This window comes from Vulpes lagopus, chromosome 6, assembly GCF_018345385.1.
Source record: "Vulpes lagopus strain Blue_001 chromosome 6, ASM1834538v1, whole genome shotgun sequence".
Lineage (NCBI taxonomy): Eukaryota > Metazoa > Chordata > Mammalia > Carnivora > Canidae > Vulpes > Vulpes lagopus.
In genome coordinates this window covers 82,909,547-82,926,378 of record NC_054829.1, presented here as the reverse complement: position 1 = coordinate 82,926,378, position 16,832 = coordinate 82,909,547, and the positions used below count along the sequence as shown (strand labels likewise).

At 36.0% G+C, this 16,832-nt stretch overlaps 1 protein-coding gene across 11 annotated transcripts in view; it reads left to right on the top strand.

Moving 5' to 3' along the window:
- HELQ (helicase, POLQ like) overlaps nucleotides 1-16,459 on the top strand; it is a 48,359-nt gene extending 31,900 nt beyond the window's left edge. For 8 of the 11 annotated variants that reach the window (XM_041758475.1, XM_041758476.1, XM_041758473.1 and 5 more), the window contains 7 exons: nucleotides 318-540; nucleotides 2,264-2,421; nucleotides 3,661-3,759; nucleotides 6,575-6,748; nucleotides 7,813-7,926; nucleotides 9,283-9,417; nucleotides 15,797-16,459. In XM_041758475.1, the coding sequence (XP_041614409.1) occupies nucleotides 318-540; nucleotides 2,264-2,421; nucleotides 3,661-3,759; nucleotides 6,575-6,748; nucleotides 7,813-7,926; nucleotides 9,283-9,417; nucleotides 15,797-15,901 (1,008 nt within the window). In that variant the 3' untranslated portion in view covers nucleotides 15,902-16,459. Of the gene's footprint in view, nucleotides 1-317; nucleotides 541-2,263; nucleotides 2,422-3,471; nucleotides 3,519-3,660; nucleotides 3,760-6,574; nucleotides 6,749-7,812; nucleotides 7,927-9,282; nucleotides 9,418-15,796 lie in introns of those variants that run through there. The other 3 variants (XM_041758469.1, XM_041758472.1, XM_041758477.1) reach the window with 3 other exon arrangements.
- The last annotated feature ends 373 nt before the right edge of the window (nucleotides 16,460-16,832 follow it).

Here is a 16,832-nt window from a genome sequence, read left to right as displayed (position 1 = left end):
AGTGAGAATTAGTGATAATTGGTTGGAGAATAAACAAAGCACAGCTTTGGAGACATTGTGAAAAATTATTTAAAAATGTGAGGAGTTTTGGGTGAAAAATATGTAGATGTTTTCATTAAAAGTATGAATATGATAACTTTTTAAAATTGTTTCTTGTTAATTTTAAAATGCCGCTTATAAAATTATCTTTATATGTGCAAGTATGTTAGTTTTATGCTAATTTATTTCAGTAGCTTTGCAGTATGGACATTAACATGCATTCAAAACGATGTCTTAAATTAAGGAAAATGTTCCAATGATGTCTTGAATTGTTTCAGATTGCAACAAATCTTGATGACATATATCACTTTATGTGTGGTACATTTTTTGGTGTTCAGCAAAAGATTTTATTACAAGAAAAAAGTCTGTGGGACATAACTATCGAATCACTTAGATACCTGACAGAAAAAGGACTTCTACAAAAAGACACTATTGATAAGCCCAAAGAAGAGATCCAGTATAGTTTTCATATTACAAAACTGGGACGAGCTTCTTTTAAGGGTAAGAGTTTACCTAAGTTTCTGAGGAAATGTGCCGGGAAAAAAAGAAGTTAAATCATTCTCTTCCTTTAAATTGGAACTAATTTCATATTAATAACATTAATCTTACAAGCTATTATACTACTTTCGCTTTTAAAAGTTGAAAAGTATAGGCACCTGGCTGCCTCAGTCAGTAGAGCATGTGACTCTTTGTCTCAGGGTTCTGAGTTCAGGCCACATGTTGGGTGTAGAACTTACTTTTTAGAAAGGGTTTTTTAGTAAATAAATAAAAAGTTGAAAAAGTATTGGGTTTTTTGTTTTTGTTTTTTTAGAGAGGAAGTAGGAAGGAGCAGAGGGGGAGGGGAAGAGAGAGTTTTAAACAGGCTCCACACCCACCATGAGCCTGACTCATGGCTCCATGTCACAACCCTGAGATCATGACCTGAGCCAAAATCAAGAGTTGAACTGGCTGAGCTACTTAGACACCCTGAAAGATGTTTTGAATTACAAGTAATTTAGGATACTCCAGAAGTATTTAGAGGGAAAAAGATTATCATCCCCCTTCACACACCCCTCTACTAACAATCGTACAAATCTTAATATCCTAACAAGAATAGCAATTTGGTATATGTCTTTTCAGACATGTTCTGTACATTTCATTTCAATGCATAACATATACTTAATATACAAGTTTAAGATTTTTTTAAGCTTTTGTTTTTAAGTGAACAATCATTGGTTTTGTTCCAGAACTTGCTTTTTTCCTTAAAAATTGTTTCTTGACAGGGAATAGTTTTTTCTTAATGGCTACATCATAATTTACTTAATGAAAAATAATACATGTCTGTCATTTAAAAAATTCCTTAGAACTCAGAATTATGTAATGGAAAATCCCATTCTCCTGTCCCATTTCCACCCTCCAGGGGCAACCACTGTTAACAATTTGATGTGTATTGTTCCACATATGATTATGCATACAGATAAACATGTATATGTATATTATATATGTATGTTTGTATGTATATGTGTATAGATTTTATATATATACATGTATATACATTTTTATGTTATTTTGTAGTTTATTTTTAAGATAAAGTCATAGTTGTAAGTATTTTTTGGCAGCTTACTTTTCTCACTTAAAATATTAAGGAGTACTTTAACATGTCAGTCCCTTTAAATTTACCTCATTTTTCTTTTACTACTATAATCATCCATAGTCTAGATACTGTAATTTAATTAACCATTCCCCTATTGGTGGACATTTGCACTGTTTTTTTTTTTAATTTTTCTCAACTATAGACAAAACTGCAATGGGCATCTCTGTTTATATCTATTTTTGGGTATGTGTGGAAATGTTTCTCTGGGTTAGATTTCCAAAAACAGCAATTGGGTCAGAAGGAGTAATCTTATTAAATGTTGATGTATCAAACATTTGGAGGTCCGTCAAAATGACCTCCAAAATAGTTGTGATAAATTACATAAGAAGGGATTTTGGTGGAAGGATGAGTGAAATAAGTGAAGGGAATTAAGAGTACGCTCATCATGATGAGCACTGAGTAATGTTTAGAATTGCTGAATCACTACACTGAACACTGGAAACTATAAAACTGTGTGTTAACTATGCTGGAGTTAAGAGATTTTGAAGACTTTTTGCTATGCTTAGGTAACTTCTCAACAAGACATTTTCAAAAATCACCTTTCTCCCCCTTTGGTAATTATGAAAGATGAAATTTTGATCTTCCTTTTAGGGACTATAGATTTGGCTTATTGTGACATTCTGTACAGAGATCTGAAGAAAGGTCTTGAAGGACTTGTTCTCGAAAGCCTTCTTCACCTGATTTATTTAACAACTCCCTATGACATGGCTTCTCACTGTGACCCTGACTGGATGATATACTTCAGGCAGGTGAGAATAGAAGGCTCTTCAGTATGGTCTGTCTTATTTATTAATGATGATACAATTTTTATTAAGTGATTATTCACTTTTTTTCTCTACTAAAATATGTTTGTAATTGGGCCTTTCATGTGTCAGTTTTTAGAAGAGTAATATGGAAATAGCATTTTCAGTCACTTAATAGTAGTTTTAGTACTATTAAGACACTTAGTATTTAAGTGTCACTTAAATAGTACTTTTCTGTTAAATATAAACAAGTTCATTATCGAAAAAATAACAAAAAGTGCAGAAAAGAAAAGAGGACCATCCCTGATCTCATTCCCCGAAGATAGTTACTGTTATGTTTTAGGGGCCACTCCATTTTATGATGCCTACAATGTGAAGAAAACCATGAAAGCTGGGGGTTTGTTTGGGTTTTTTTTGATATTTTAATTACATGAAAGTTCTATCGGAGCCAAGCAAAATAACTAAACTCAGTGACGTTAACTACCTGAGAAGCAATATCAGTTTTATCACTAACAGGAAGGTGGAGCTGGATCCTACTTGTTACAAAACCAGGTGGTAGAGTACAGTCTGTTAGGATTTTACTATGAACAGAGCAGATGCATGAACACATAGTAGGCAGAAGCAGTATGCTGCTCTTAATTTGCAGGAAATTAATTTTCTTTTTAATGTCATATTTTAAATTGTAACTAAGTTTTTTTAAGTGGTCCTATATAATGCAGTTACTGTCAAAAGCTTTCCCTTCCCTTCCTCCCCACAGACCTCTCAATATTAAACATAACCACATGGACCATGGAAACCATAGTCCATAGTCACAGTGCTTGTGACCATGCCTTTAAGTATTCTACCAAAATATGTTATGTTTTAATAATACATTTTTTGAGCTTTACAATATGTATAAGTAAAATTTGTGTTTTTTCATATCCTTCAAAACCATGATAATGTGATATCACAGGAAATACTAAATTTGGTTCAAATGGCAGATTTTTAAAAGTTACAATTTGAAAGGTGCCTAGGTGGCTCAGTCAGCTAAGCATCCTACTCTTGATTTTGACTCAGGTCATGATCTGAGGGTCGTGGGATTGAGCCCAGAGTCGAGCTCCACACTCGGTAGGGAGTCTGCTTGAAATTCGTTCTCCCTCTCCTGCCCCCCTACCTCACCACATGCTTTCTCTCTCTCAAATAAATAAATCTTTTTTTAAAAAAGTTACAATTTGATTTTTCTCTGTTTACTCTTTTTAAATGTAGTTTAGCCAGCTTAGTCCAGCAGAACAAAATGTAGCTGCTCTTCTTGGAGTCTCTGAAAACTTTATTGGGAAGAAAGCATCAGGTCAACCTATAAAGAAGGTACCATAGTCTTTTTTTCTCTCCCTAAATAACCAAGTTAATTTAGCAGAATTAATGCTGTTGTATCATTGGCTTTTGTTGATTTGGTCTTTTTGTTTCATATTTTTTTCCTTTAAATTAATATAATTCCCATTTTACTATTTAAAACATTTGAGGAGCAGAAATTTGGGCATTTTTTAAAAGCAGTATTTATTTTTGAATGGTGTGATGGCCTTTTTTGTGTGTATACCTTTGCATTTCTGAAACACTCTGTCATGCACATATAAGCTTCTTATCATAGGAAAAGGTAAACCCTATTATCTATTTTTCTTAGGCTACTTATGGCTTATAAAAATTGTAAAATATTTATTAAATGTTTTTATGATAGTATATAATCCTGAAATAAGTTCAGTTAAGGGAAAAAAATGAATTTTCTAGAAACTTATTTTTTAAAATAATGTTTACACCCAACATGGGGCTTGAACTCATGATCCAAGATCAAGAGTCACATGCCCCTCTCACTGAGCCAGCCAGGCCCCCCTGACCTAGAAACTTTTTATTAGGCATTCTACTTGGTATTAGGGATTCTAAGATAGGTTTGGTTTGAGGTTTTTGTTGTTGTTGGGTTTTGTTGTCCTTAAAGAATTCCCAGTCTAGTTAGTACTTCAAGTACATAGAGCTCTGTAAAAGGTTGAAGTTGATAAATTAATGCCTTTTTGTATGATATTCTTCTATTTTAGTGTTTTGAAATTTAGTCAACAAATATGAAGCAAGTGTCTAATACACTAACTTTAAGAGGAATGGAAATAATTTTTGGCAAACATGCCTTCAAATTCCTTAAGTTAATATTTTCCACCTTATAATACACTTTTTATATTTATAATTTTGTTGGTAATCCAGTTTTTATTGAAACCCAATTATCTTACCTGCCATTTCCTCCATATCTTTAAATTTACGTAAATATTACTAATTTCATTTTGAAAAGTGAAAAGTCTACACACATTTGAATTGAATGATGCCCTGTCCTATCTACTGAATCATAAAATTATAAATGTCGGTGTAGTACTTTAATGTTTATCTTATCACAGTATTTTGATTGAGTCCTTTACCTCAGAAATGCATACATTTTGTTTAGATGTTCAAAATGTTAAATAAAAATATTTCTTAAACCTTTTATATACAACTTTAAAATATAAATTAAAACAAAATCATATTAATTTGGAACTCATTACCAAATAATAAACATCTGCAAAATCTTACTAGACTAATGCATCTTTTTAAATTTGAATCAATTGATTTTTGTTACATTTTAATGTAATATACTCAATAAATGTTCAGCTGATTTAAATTCTAGAGAGCATATTTACTTAAAATCAGATTTATTTATACATTGAAAAAGACATCCCCACCTTTAAGTATTTCTTGTAAAAGATCTTGAAATTGGCATAAAGCATCTTATCTTGCCATGTAATATAATTAAATCATTTTTCTTATCTTAGAAAATATATTCTAAGCAAAATCTACATTGACTCAAATTATAGTTAATAATGAAGGTACACTAAAATTGGGAAATTAAAAAGCAGTCTCTCCCTATTAGCAATTCAACTATCATGATTTTTCAGCTTAATACTTTTTAAAAAGTATCAACACATAGAATCTGTAATTCATACAGTCTTTGATATGCCACTATAAGTTCTCATCCCATTCTTTTACCATCATAAGGGATATAATTTTGTATTTTATACCCCTTTTTCTATTTTCAGTTTATCCTTTCTTTCCTCTGATTTCAAGCATGAGTTACTCAGTTTCTAAGTTAGCTTGATATTGGCTATGAAATACTTTATACAAAAACTGACCACTAGATACTGCAAGCAAAAGCAGGTACACAGAAATTGTCAACTACAGGTAGCATTTTTCTCTTTCAGTGTTTTAACTTTGGAGACATTAATTATTTATCATGACCATGTGGAAATCATAGAATCTAATATTTACTTAGTTTACAATATGGACAAGCTTATTAACATACCTATCTAAATAAATGCATTTGTCTCATTACATTCACAAATATATGCAACCTATAATTACCACAGTAAATGTAAAGGGCTTCCCAGCTCCTTCCTTTATTCTTTTCCTAGGGCTACCCTAACAAATTAGCACAAAATGAGTGTCTTAAAACAACAGAAATTTATTCTCTCAAAGTTCAGGAGGCCAAAAGTCTGAGATCAAGATGGCTTCTTCTGGAGGCTCTGAGGAGGAAAATATGTTGCCTTTCTCCTAGCTTTTGGTGGTTGCTGGCAACCTTTGGTGTTCCTTAGCTTGTAAATGTATCCCTCCAGAGTCTCCATTGGATGTTGCCATCTTCGCATTGCCTTGTCTGTGTCACTCTGTGTCCTTTCCTCTTATAAAGACACCTGTCACTTAATAAAGAGCCCTAATGGATCCACTGTACATCCAGGATGATTTCATCTCAAGATCTTTAGCTAATTACATCTGCAAAGATTCTAATTCCAAGTAAGGTCACTTTCACAGGTACCACAAAAAGGTATGGGGTGGCAGACACAATTCAACCCACTACAGCTCCCCTGTAGAAGTGAGTTTAAGTTGAAAATAATAAATAAATAAATTGGAAATAATTTGGCTTATTTTCTTTTTTTTTTTATATTTGGAAAAATGATCATCTGAAAGTACATATGCTAAATCTTAGTTTTATTTCTGTGGAAGCATTCTAGTCTGGCTTTCCTGGCGTATAACTTCATTCACATTACCTTTTGTCCAAATTCAACATAAGCTACATTCTTAGCAGGTCCAGTACATAAATTTGTTTGTGTCTTTCTAGAAGGTGGACAAGGACATTGTCAACAGACTGTACCTGTCTTTTGTTCTTTATACCCTGCTCAAAGAGGCCAACATTTGGAGTGTGTCTGAAAAATTTAATATGCCTCGAGGCTATATACAAAGTCTTCTCACTGGAGCTGCCTCATTCTCCTCTTGTGTGCTACATTTCTGTGAGGTAATTCCATTAACTAGATGACACATGCCTTGTGCATCTTTTTGTTTTAATTGCTGCTAAACTCATTAACTGGTTAGTCATTATTTCTTCATTGTTCTACTAATACAAAGCGCTCAAAACTTATTTAAAATACATTTGTTGGGCAGCCCGGGTGGCTCAGCGGTTTAGCACCATCTTTGGCCCAGGGCGTGATCCTGGAGACCTGGGATCAAGTCCCACATCAGGCTCCCTGCATGGAGCCTGCTTCTCCCTCTGCCTGTGTCTCTGCCTCTCTCTCTCTCTCTCTCTCTGTATCTCTCATGAATAAATAAATAAAATCTTTAAAAAAATAAAATAAAAATAAATAAATAAAATACATCTTTTTTTTTCTGCTTATAAGAATCCTATATACTAACTTATGATAAAGATACAAAAATGACTGGATCACTCAAAATATATAGCAAACAAGTTGAAAGCTCTTAGTTCCCCTACTCTTAGAACCATCACTAATAGTTACAAGTATTTAGAATCAACTCTTAAAACAACAGTTCTCCATTGATATAGACTGTGTAGGAGTATCTCGCATGGTGATAACCATGGGAAGTGTATAATATAGTAAATGTCCATTTACCCACTCAGCTTTAACAGTTATTGATCCACGGCTTCCAATATTTTTATTGTCTTAAATACTGCTTTCAGTATTTTAAAGTATTGCTACATCTTGTATTGGAATCCTTCCACATGTGATATTTTGTCTTCAGGGTAAATTCCCAGAGGTGGGAATTGTTTTCAGTCATCTGGGAAAGAAAAACTATGCATTCACTTGCTGGTGTTTTGATTAAAAATGAATAGAACTCTTGTCAATTTTCAGTCTTCTTCTTCATCCCAAAACTACGTCATCAAATTCCTCAGTCTCTGCCATGTTTCCTTATGCTAATTTTGTGTGGAATTATTGTTCATCTCTGGCTTAATCAAATTTCAGAACTTGTATCAGGGAACATCCTCTCTGAACCCCCTACCACGCCAATCAGACTTTGAAATAACTTACCAGATTTCAATTCCATATATTTCTTTATATTCTGCAGGAACTTGAGGAGTTTTGGGTGTATAGAGCCCTTTTGGTAGAACTTACCAAGAAGTTGACTTACTGTGTAAAGGCAGAGCTAATCCCTCTCATGGAAGTGACTGGAGTTTTAGAGGTTAGTAGTTTCCCAGTTTCCCAACTGAGATGATTTCAACTAACAGAAAAATCAGATTTTGCTAATTAAATAGTAAAAGACTTCTTCATAAAATAAGTCATACCACAGGTAAGTAACAACAGCCTTATTCCTCATTTGTCATGAGAGGGTGTTTTGTTGTTGTTTTTTAATAAAGTGTTATGGCCTCCCAGAAATCCCTTGTAAATCTGGAAGCTGTCCTGATGGGGAAAAAAATCACATTTGTGAAAAAAAAAAATAACAGTAGGGATAAAAATGAGACTCCCCAAGTGTATATGAAAAACAGTAGGGATAAAAATGAGACTCCCCATTTGTCTTTAGCATCTCTTTCTTCTTCCACTCCAATGAAGAATTTTACCTTCTGTCAGTTTAGATTCCCTGCTTGTTTCAAGGAAGTAGTGATTCGGTGGGAACAAGGCTTATTTCCATTTCCTAAGGGAGTGAGAAGAGAGTATCCTTACCTGGTTTCTCAGCTTTCTGGGTTTTGTTTAAAGAGTTTATTTATTTATTCATGAGAGACACAGAGAGAGAGGCAGAGACACAGAGAGAAAAGCAGGCTCCCTGCAAGGAGTCCAATGTGCGACTTGATCCCAGGACCGTGGGATCACACTCTGAGCTGAAGGCAGATGCTCAACCTCTGAGCCACCCACGCATCCCACAGCTTACTGTTTTTAGCCAGCTGTTGATTTCAGCTTATTCTGTCATTCAGTCCTTCAATCAGAAGCATTTTTCTGCCCGGGAACACACACGCCCGTGTTCCCCAAGTGCCCTAAGTAGATGGTGAAAACATTTTAAGGATATTGGACTAGAACATTGTGATTGGGTGTCTAAAATAATGCCCCTCCCCGAATGCCTTAATGGATTCCTCATTCCTGGTTGCAACACACATCAGTTAACGCTGCTCAGAGAGCTATCTTGCACTCAGATTGGAACCACTCAAATTTATCTTTTAAATTTTCTCAGGGTTGGGGATCCCTGGGTGGCTCAGCGGTTTAGCGCCTGCCTTTGGCCCACAGCGCAATCCTGGAGTCCCGGGATCGAGTCCCATGTCAGGCTCCTGGCATGGAGCCTGCTTCTCCCTCCTGTGTTTCTGCCTCTCTCTCTCTCTATGTCTGTCATTAATTAATTAATTAATTAATTAATTAAAAATTTATCAGGGTTCAGATGTGTTACCTCTTATAATAACTTTGAAATGATTACTTCGAAATCGAATAATTGATTTCTTATTACCTAGTCTATTTCTGTCTCTTGCTTGTGAAACTTTTCCCTTCAATAACACTTGATTATTTTTTCCTAATCTCAAATTCTGGCCCTAATGATTTTTGTAATACTTTTCAGGGTCGAGCAAAACAGTTATACAATGCAGGTTATAAAAGTCTGACGCACTTAGCTAACGCAAATCCTGAAGTTCTAATAAGAACAATTGATCATTTATCAAGAAGCCAGGCCAAGCAAATGGTTTCATCAGCAAAGGTGAGCAAACAAACCATTTTTTACCCTTCAGGATATTTTGTAATATTATCTCCTTAAACTCCAGTCATAGAAGCAAAAACATTTAACTGTAGATACAGAAGTGTATACTCACAATACGTGAATAGAAATAGTGCATCTGTTACAATACAAGGCTTGCCAAAAAAAGAAAAAGCACCTCTTAGAAATTAGACCATCTCAAGAGTCCCCTGAAGTACAGGGAATGTGAGAACTTGCAGAATCCTGCCTCCTCACCCTTTTCACAGAAGTCCCTTCCTCAGCATCCCTGACATTTGGTCTTCCCACCTTTACTGACAAGGAGTTTACAACCTCAAAAATTAGGTAGTTCTATTTTTGAACACTTGTAGTGTAAAGCACCCCAATCTAATGAGGCAACTGTTGCCTTCCTACAGTGTCCACCATTACATTATAACTACTGCCCTCTAGAACTATTCTATTTTCTTTGTTCCTCTGGTAGTTTTTCACATATTTGAAAACAGCTCTCTTCACCTCCAAGAGTTTCTCTTTTCTGTTTTTTTTATTCACATTAAAGGATCTAGTTTTAGGCAATTTCTTTCCCAAATGACTGAAAACAATTCCCACCTCTGGGAATTTATCCTGAAGACAAAATATCACATGTGGAAGGATTCCAATAGAAGATGGAGCATTACTTTAAAATACTGAAAGCAATATTTAAGACAATAAAAATATTGGAAGCCATGGATCAATAACTATTAAAGCTGAGTGGGTAAATGGGCATTTATTATATATACTATTCTAGTTATCCTTTTCTAGATGCAGGCCAATTTGTCTTTTTGACCTGTCCCTATCATTATTGGATTTTCTTACTTTTGGGATATATCTGTCAGGGTCTAATTATTAGGAACAGAAACCACACAGTAATTTGAAGAGGAAAGTTTAATATAAAGAGTTAGTAACTAGTAACCAAGGTGATTAGATGGCTTCTAAGGGCTAAACAGAACTTCATCAACCATGGGAAGGAATAATGAGAAGTGTCCACTCTCACCCCATGCCACCCACTGTGGATGGGAGTCATACTTCTTGGAGAGGGTGTGGCTGTGGCTCACTGGACAGCAGATAAGTTCATTGTGTCGCAGCCAAGGCTGGCAGGCAGGAAGCTACCCACTAGGATGCCAGCAAAACTGCCAGGAAGCTCCCTGGAGTGTGCTTGCCTGGAAACTAGCTTGAATACCCATGGAACATGTTGGAAAACTATCTGCAGGGATGCTGTTGAAACTCACTGGAATGAGTGCCACCAGATATTCAGCATCCTGGACTAGCACTGCAGGAGCCATAAGAAAAAGACACCTCTTAAGCCAGGAAAGAGAAGCCCCTTCCTCCCACAGTCCCTCCAGTGCCCTCTATTGGCAAAGCTTAACATTGTAGCAGCTGGCAAAGAAGCAATGTTGACAAGATCTAGCCCTAGTATCTATCTCCAACAGGACAATGAAGAATGATTTGGAGCTGAGAAACAATAAAATTAACAACTAGTACTCTTGCACGGATGTTCCACGTTCAGCCTGCCTTGGTCATAGAATCAACCATTTTTCCAAAAAGCCCTAGTTCTTTTTGGTGAGGATTGCTATTTTAGAAACTTAAGTTTTAGGGGCAAATATGCTCATTACCGGAGAGAAATAACATTGTTTCTAGGTTCTCTTAGCAGAGAGAACCCATATAAGCCTGTATATTTATTTTTTTATACTTACATGTAAATTATTAAAAGCAATGAACTCATACTGAGAACTCCAATTCTATTTTTTCCAGGTACATTCTGCTGCATAACAAAGTTTTACCTCAAAATTTAGTGGCTTACAGCAGCTATTTTATGTTTTTGTGGATTAGGAATTCTGGAAAGGTTTAGTTTGCATGATTCTTACTTGGAGTCTCCTTCTATTACAGTCAGGTTTTGACTGGGCTTGACTGAATTGGGTATCCAAGATGGTTCACTCACATGACTGGCGGTCGCGAATGGGGGCTGTTATCTGCCACTTTCAGCTGGAACAACTACATATGGCCTTTCTATGGGGCTTGGGTTTCTTATGGCAGCACAGTTTCAAGTGGGAATGTCCATAGAATGAACACTTTGAGAGATCAAGGCAGAAAAGGCAGGAAATCTTCTGAGGTTGAGTAGTGTCACTTCTGCTGTATACTATTGGTTACTAGAAGGCTGTTAAGATCAGCCCAGATCTAAAGGAAGAAGAATTAGACCCGCCTCTACATGAGGGGAGTCCCAAATAATTTGCGGTCATTTGTAGTGTCTGCCCTCTGGCCACAGGTTATTTACATTCCTCCCACATGCAAAATATACTCATCCCTAAAAGATTTATCCCTTTATGGCATCAGACTCAGGCTCAAGGTCCATTCAATATTTCTTCTAAATCAAGTCTAGGTGCAGGTGATGCTCCTTGAGCACAATTTCACCGGTCACTCTGAAGATCTATGAACTAAAGAGGTACACATACAATGGTGAGCAGAGATAGGATAACTACATTATACTCCCACTCAAAAAGGGGGAAAATGTGTGGTATGTAGAAGCATTTCTGATATCCAGTCATGCATACGTGGCCAGTTCCTTGATTAGGACTTAATTCTCCCTGGGAATGATTCTTCCTGGCTTTGAATTTTCTCATCTAGATCATTCTTTCTTTTCCATAAGTAGAGGCCCATGTTTGCAGCTGAATAGCTATATCCGTCTTTTCTCTGTCCTTAGAAGTTCAGGGCTTCAAAGGTAACTCTGTCCCATTTTATTTAATCTGGTATAATTTCTTTAAAATAGTGTGTGTTTCTTATTTACCTATAGCTTAGTCCTTTTTCTTTTTCTTTTTTTTTTTTTTAAGTAAGTTCTGTACTCAACATTGGGCTCGAACTCATAATCCCAAGATCAAGAGTTGCAAGCTCTACTGACTGAGCCAGCCAGCTGCTCCTAGCTTGGGTTTCTTATAGCATGGTACTGGGATATGGGAGGGAGCATTCAAGAGATCTTGGAATGGTCTCATCCTAAGAAACCAATGCAGAAGCTGCAATTTCTTTTGACAGGCCATTGGAAATCATGCAGCATCATATCCACTATGTTCTGTTAGTTACAAGTGAAACACAGGTTCAAGAGAAGAATTAGGTCTCATCTGTTAATGTAAACATCAAAGAATTTCTAGTCACCTTTAATCCACATTGATCCCACACTAAAGGACTCATTGTAGTCTTACTCTTCTCATGTTTTTAGTTCCTTTCTCTAACAGTGAGAAACCCAGCTCCTGTTTTCATCAATGTATTTGTTTTGCTCAATACTAGAACGTACTGCGAATAATTTCAGAATTATTAAAGCATACCATTGCAGGGCAGCCTGGGTGGCTCAGCGGTTTGGCGCTGCCTTCCAACCAGGGTGTGACCCTGGAGACCCGGGATCGAGTCCCACGTCGGGCTCCCTGCATGGAGCCTGCTTCTCCCTCTGCCCCTCTCTCTCTCTTTAAATAAATAAATAAAATATTTAAAAAAAAAACATACCATTGCGAAAAAACTAACTAAAGTTCAGTATTATTTATAGCTTGTTGTCTTTCGTCTGAGAATATATAATTGAAATAATGTGTTCAAATGTTACTTTTTAAAAAAATCTGCTTCACCATGCTTATGTTACTCATTTGAAGAGCAGTTAGATTCTGTTTGTATTCTATTTGAGTTCCCCCCATCCTTAATATTTTTTTTTAGTATGTAAAACATGAACCTATTTTCTTAAGTTGAAATAATTTTACTAAGATATCTTCGTTTTCTTTTATTTCTGGAAGTTTCCTTGGATTGTAGTTTTTTAATTAATTAATTTATTTGAGAGAAAGGTAGCATATACGTGCATGCGCACCTGCGAGTTGGGGGTGGGGGGCAGAGGGAGAGAATCTCTAGCACAGCCCTTGCTGAGCATGGAACCCATCAGGGCTCGATCTCACAACCCATGAGATCATGATCTGAGCTGAAGCCAAGAGTCAGACACTCAACTGACCAAGCCACCCAGGCACCCCATATTGTAGTTCTAAGTATTAGTTCAATATGATCCACTGTTTGATTTTTTCTTCTTAACAACTCCAATTATATGTATATTGAATTTTCTTTGCCCATCTTTCATTTTTTATCTCTCTGGCCATTTTTACTTTTTTTTTTTTTTAAGATTGGTTTATTTGTTTGAAGGCAGGGGAGGGAAGGGCAGGTGGGCAGAGGGAGAGGGAGAGAGAACTCTAAGCAAACTCTGTGCTCAGCACAGAGCCCAATGCAGGGCTCAGTCTCACCATCCTGAGATCACAACCTGAGCCGGACACTTAACTGACTCTGCCATCCAGCTGCCCCTTTACTTCTTTACCTCATTTTTATCATCTTGTAATCTTGCCCCCTACAACCATCCCCACTACCATCACCCTAATTAAGGTTTATTATAATCTGTTCTTCTTTGGGCACTTTTTTAGTTTTTATTTCTAATGTGATTTTGCCTATTTCTTCTTTCTTCCTTGAGTTTACTCAGCTTTTATGTCACTTCTTCCTGTTCTCGGTCCATTTCTGTTCTTAGTTTGGGGCTTATTCAGGATATGTTTTTCCCCCATATCTCCAAATGTTTATTTGGGAATATTTAAATCAATTTAGAATGTTGCATTACAGTTTTCTGCTTCATAGTTTGCTTTCAGAAGAGGACATTTTTATGAGTTGAAGAGCTTTGATTCTCATTTTCAGTTTCCTTTTATGTAGTAATTTAGTATAATAAGAACTGCTTATGCCCCTGCATTTCTCAGACAGAGATGGCCATCTGGAGTGGTTAATGAGAATTCTAGTTCAAGAGTCTTCTGTCAGTGTAGCAAAGGTTAGTTTAATGAACAACTTATGGTGGGAGAAGAGTGCAAGGAAGAGTGTGTTCTTTGATTTTTTGAATTTCCTTATGTCCTACAGGACCCTAAATTTTACCCTTTATTTCTTTTTCCCTTCCCTGCTCAGCCTAAGGGGCTCCCCTCTCTTTTTTACTTATCTTCTCCCCCATAGGCATTGCCTTTCCAAGACTGCCTTTCTAGAGTTTCATGTACTTTAAGTCCCTTCTTATAGATAGTGCTTCAATCTACCAATAGTCTTTTCTCAGTATTTTTATACTTGGGATAGCCTTTCTCTCTCTGAAGGTGACAGTATTTACTCTAAGACCTTCTGTTTCCCTATTCTCCTTCCCTTGTATTTTTTTCCTCAATCTCACCTTGATCTCTGCAATCCCTTGGAGTGGGAGCTTGAGAAATGGTTCTACTGGAAATTGGCAGGTAGTCTTAGCTATAATATGAAGGTGATAATGTTCTCTGTATTCTAGTAATGCTGGCACATGGGTTTTGTGCAGTTTACTTGCTGTTCTCATTGATCTGAGTAGTTTTTAGAGGATGTATTGGGAGATGAGTCTTACATGGTCACCATTACCTCAGCTACTGGAAAGCTTACTGATAGCATTTTAATCCATCCTATATATAATGCTGTGTAATGCTATGCTTTATGTCAAACGGGTAGAGTGGGCTTTTCACTTTCATTTTATGTCCTGTGAATTTTGCCTCGATATGAGTTTGCTGAACTTTTTTGTTATAAAACTTTTAAAACAGAAGGAACGCAAATACTGCACCCCAGTATACACAACAACCAGCTGCAGCAAATACCAAAATTGTATTTTTGGTTTTTTGCTTTTTGTTTTTAAAGATTTTTTTAGTGATCCCTGCACCCACTGTGGGGATAGAACTCACAACCCCAAGACCAAGAGTCTTACACTGAGCCAGTCAGGTGCTCCTATTTCTGGTTTTTAAAAGAAAGAGGGAAAATCATTATTCAGCAAATATTCTTTGACATCTACTATGTGCCATGTTCATAAATACTTTCTTGGCTCATTATGTTTCTTTTGAAATTAGCTATGTTAATTTTAGGAGCTTGAATAAAACTTTTCTTTGAAACACTGATAGGTTTTTAAAACATAGCATACTAAACTTTGAAGAATAATAAAAAGTATATATAAAGGATAACATTTTAAGAGCTAATTAAATTTTTGCAAAATTGCCTTAAATTTTATAGATTAAAAGTTAATTTTTAAGTGGTTGAGTCTTCAATAAAACAAATCTTTGAGAGTATTAAAGTTCCTTTATTTTTGGTATACCAAATGCAATGATCAGCTAAAATGACTTTAGCTAAATGCTTCAGTTTCATTTACTATAATCGCTTGTGCTTAAGTGGCTATTTTTCAATCTCATTATTAGTTTTAATGTCTAGATTACTGATGTGCAGGGATTCAAGTATCTAATAGACAGTGGTAAAAATGTTAGCAATTCTCTGGCAATGTATATTTTGGCCTCATGTCTTGATGTTTTTATTGTAGATGCTGTTACATGAGAAAGCAGAGGCTTTACAAGAAGAAGTGGAAGAGTTATTGAGATTGCCTTCTGATTTTCCCAGTATTGCAGCCTCTTCTGAAAAGGCATGAAGCTGTCTGACAAGCATTTTCAAATATGAATGATTTATTGTACATATTTTTATTAAGTATTCTCTATCATTTATAAATGAAAAAATACATTTTAATTATATATTAAGAACTGTGGATGATGTTTGAATATACCTCTCACCCTTCCCACTAATAATCCATCTTGTTCAATACTTGCACATTATCTCTCTGCTCAAAAATCTAGTGTCCACCACAAAATGAAATCCAACGGCCTCAACATATCTGCAGCTTACCTTTATAGCCAGACCTTTTATTATTCTCTTATACATTTTTTCATCAAACTAGACTATTTGAAATCCCAGAATTTTCCCTGGGATTTCCAAACCCTTCAGTTCCTAATTGTTTTATGCTACCCCTAGTATATGAAAAATTAGTTTAAAATGTGATGTATGGGGGCACTTGTGTGGCCTAGTTAGTTGATCATCCAACTCTTGATTTTGGCTCAAGTCATGATCCTCAGGGTGGTGAGATCAAACCCCGTGCCCCCTGGCCCTCCCCCAACTCGTTTGCACACACATACTCTCTCACTCAAGTAAATATTTTTTTTTTTTTTTTTAATGTACTGTTTGGGGGCACCTGCATGGCTCAGTGGTTGAGTATATGCCTTTGGCTCAGTTCATGATCAGGATCAAGTCCCTCATCATGTTCCCTGCAGGGAGCCTGCTCCTCCCTCTGCCTCTCTCTGTGTCTCATGAACAAATAAATAAAATCTTTAAAAAAAAAAATACACTATATGCTTCAAATGTCAACTACAAATTCTCAAATACTGTCTCCTCTATGAAATTGTCCAAGTCCATCCTCATCCCACCCCATACATGGGTTCTTCCCCTCCTCAAAGTATCCTGAGCCCTTCATTATGCTCATGGTTTTTTTCATACCACTCATTTGCAATCTCCTGGAGGGTCTAGACCTT